We start from the raw sequence: 2,303 nt of genomic DNA, 5'->3' as shown, positions 1-2,303 counted from the left end.
ACAGGTGTTAATATTCACTGGGAGCTTTCCCTGTGCAGGAGCTGTCCGAGGTGTCTCAATCTATTAACTCGCTGACCCGCACACGCCCCAGTGTGATGGGTACTGTTATCCCATTGTACAGATGACGAGTCTGAGACAGAGAGGTTAAGTAACTTGCCTAAATCACACAGCGGTTAAGGGGCCGGGACTGAGAGGACGGAGGGGGGACAATACGAGGGAGGGGCTGCAGGACCGCTGCAGGACCCCAGAGGTTTGCCTGTCCTCTGAGAATACTCTGGCTTGTGGCCACTCCCAGACTTTGCCCCTGTGAGTTGAACGGGTGATGACTCATCACAGCCAACATTCCTGAGCACTTACCATGCCATCCTGGGCTTTGAACTTGACCTCTTCCTGTTTTTATTCCAGCTTTACAACTTCGTGAAACAGGGACACTAACAATCCCTCCTCCAAACAAGAAGAAGGAGGGGGCTCTGACGTGTTCAATGACTTGCCCACAATCACAAGGCCAGGGAAGGAGCAAGACTGGGTAGCTCAGCTGGTCAGAGCATCCTCCCAATCCACCACAGCTGTGGGTTCAATCCCCGGTCAGGGTCCATACACGAATCAACCAATGAATGATAAATAAGTGGAACAAGACATCAAGCTGATCAACGATCCTCTCTCATCACTGATGTTTCTCTCTCTCTCTGAAATCAATAAAAATATATTTTAAAGAAAAAAGGGTGGTCCCCATCCTCACAGGTGTTAATATTCACTGGGAGCTTTCCCTGTGCAGGAGCTGTCCGAGGTGTCTCAATCTATTAACTCGCTGACCCGCACACGCCCCAGTGTGATGGGTACTGTTATCCCATTGTACAGATGACGAGTCTGAGACAGAGAGGTTAAGTAACTTGCCTAAATCACACAGCGGTTAAGGGGCCGGGACTGAGAGGACGGAGGGGGGACAATATGAGGGAGGGGTTGCAGGACCGCGCCATCCCAGAGGTTTGCCTGTCCTCTGAGAATACTCTGGCTTGTGGCCACTCCCAGACTCTGCCCCTGTGAGTTGAACGGGTAATGACTCATCACAGCCAACATTCCTGAGCACTTACCATGCCATCCTGGGCTTTGAACTTGACCTCTTCCTGTTTTTATTCCAGCTTTACAACTTCGTGAAACAGGGACACTAACAATCCCTCCTCCAAACAAGAAGGAGGAGGGGGCTCTGACGTGTTCGATGACTTGCCCACAATCACAAAGTCAGGGCGCATGCTCAGGTTGCAGGCTCAGTCTCCAGTAGGGGGCGTGCAGGAGGCAGGGAATTGATGTTGAAATCTTAGGTTTCTCTTTCATTGATAGCTCTTTCTCTCCTCTCTCTCTCTCTCTCTCTCTCTCTCCCCTTCCTTTCTCTCTCTCAAATAAATAAATAAATAAAAATACGAAGACTGGGCTTGTACCCAGGCCTTGCTGGAGTGTGGCTTTCAAGCTGTTTGGACCAACAGTAGCAAATACGTTTTACATCACACGGGCACACATAACTGAAACAAAATTTCCACGAAACAATACTTAATCTCACCGCAGACAACATACTTGAATGGCCTTTTTTCTATTCTGCTTCGTTACCAAAAATGCTTGGACTCAGAGCTCCCACTTCCAGGAATTTATCCTATTAATACCCACATTTATAGGAAATGTGCATGAACAGGGCTACTTATTGTAAGAGAAAAAGACTCAAAACCACCCAAGAGTCCAACCACAAGAGACTGAACTAAATAATGATGGTGTGACCACACAGTGGACTCTTATGCAGCCAAATAAAAGAACGTGACAGTGATTGGAAAATTCCAGAATATATTGCTCAGTGAAAAAAGCAACACACACAACGTTGTAGGAGGTGGAGCAAGTAACGTGTTGGTGTTCTTATCTGTCTGTAGCTGCACGAGGAAACACTGGGAGCATATACGGGGAATGAATCTACGAGTTAAGTGTTTTCCTGCCCATTTGGAAGATTCCAGAACCTTTCCCTCTAGCTAGCTCTGGGGCTCAGGGTAGTCAGAGGCAGCATTGGGAATGAAACTCTGTGGTTACCTTTTCATGTCAGTTTGGTGTTTGAACCATGTAAGTAAATGCTAAAATCTGAGAGGAAAGAGGAGGCGTCACAGGCCTAGAAAGCCCATTTCCTGGGTGCCCGCCGGGCCCTGAGGGTGCGCACTTACCCAGAGCCGCGATGATGAGGAAGAAGGAGGCCGCCACGAGGAAGGCCAGGTCGGGCTTGGTGTAGGACAGCAGCTTCTGCAGCGTGGCCCCCGACGCCTGCTCCGACG

At 49.1% G+C, this 2,303-nt stretch overlaps 1 protein-coding gene across 1 annotated transcript in view; it reads right to left on the bottom strand.

Moving 5' to 3' along the window:
• The window catches only part of ABCB9 (ATP binding cassette subfamily B member 9), a gene marked incomplete at its 5' end in the record, with an annotated part of 28,840 nt that extends 26,539 nt beyond the window's left edge, over positions 1 to 2,301 (bottom strand). Inside the window, one exon of the mRNA XM_015567257.1 lies at positions 2,196 to 2,301. Coding sequence (XP_015422743.1) covers positions 2,196 to 2,301 — 106 coding nt within the window. The remainder of the gene's footprint in view (positions 1 to 2,195) is intronic.
• Between the last annotated feature and the right edge of the window lie 2 nt (positions 2,302 to 2,303).

Source organism: Myotis davidii, unplaced genomic scaffold (assembly GCF_000327345.1).
Source record: "Myotis davidii unplaced genomic scaffold, ASM32734v1 scaffold223, whole genome shotgun sequence".
NCBI lineage: Eukaryota > Metazoa > Chordata > Mammalia > Chiroptera > Vespertilionidae > Myotis > Myotis davidii.
This window is presented reverse-complemented; position numbering and strand designations above follow the sequence as displayed.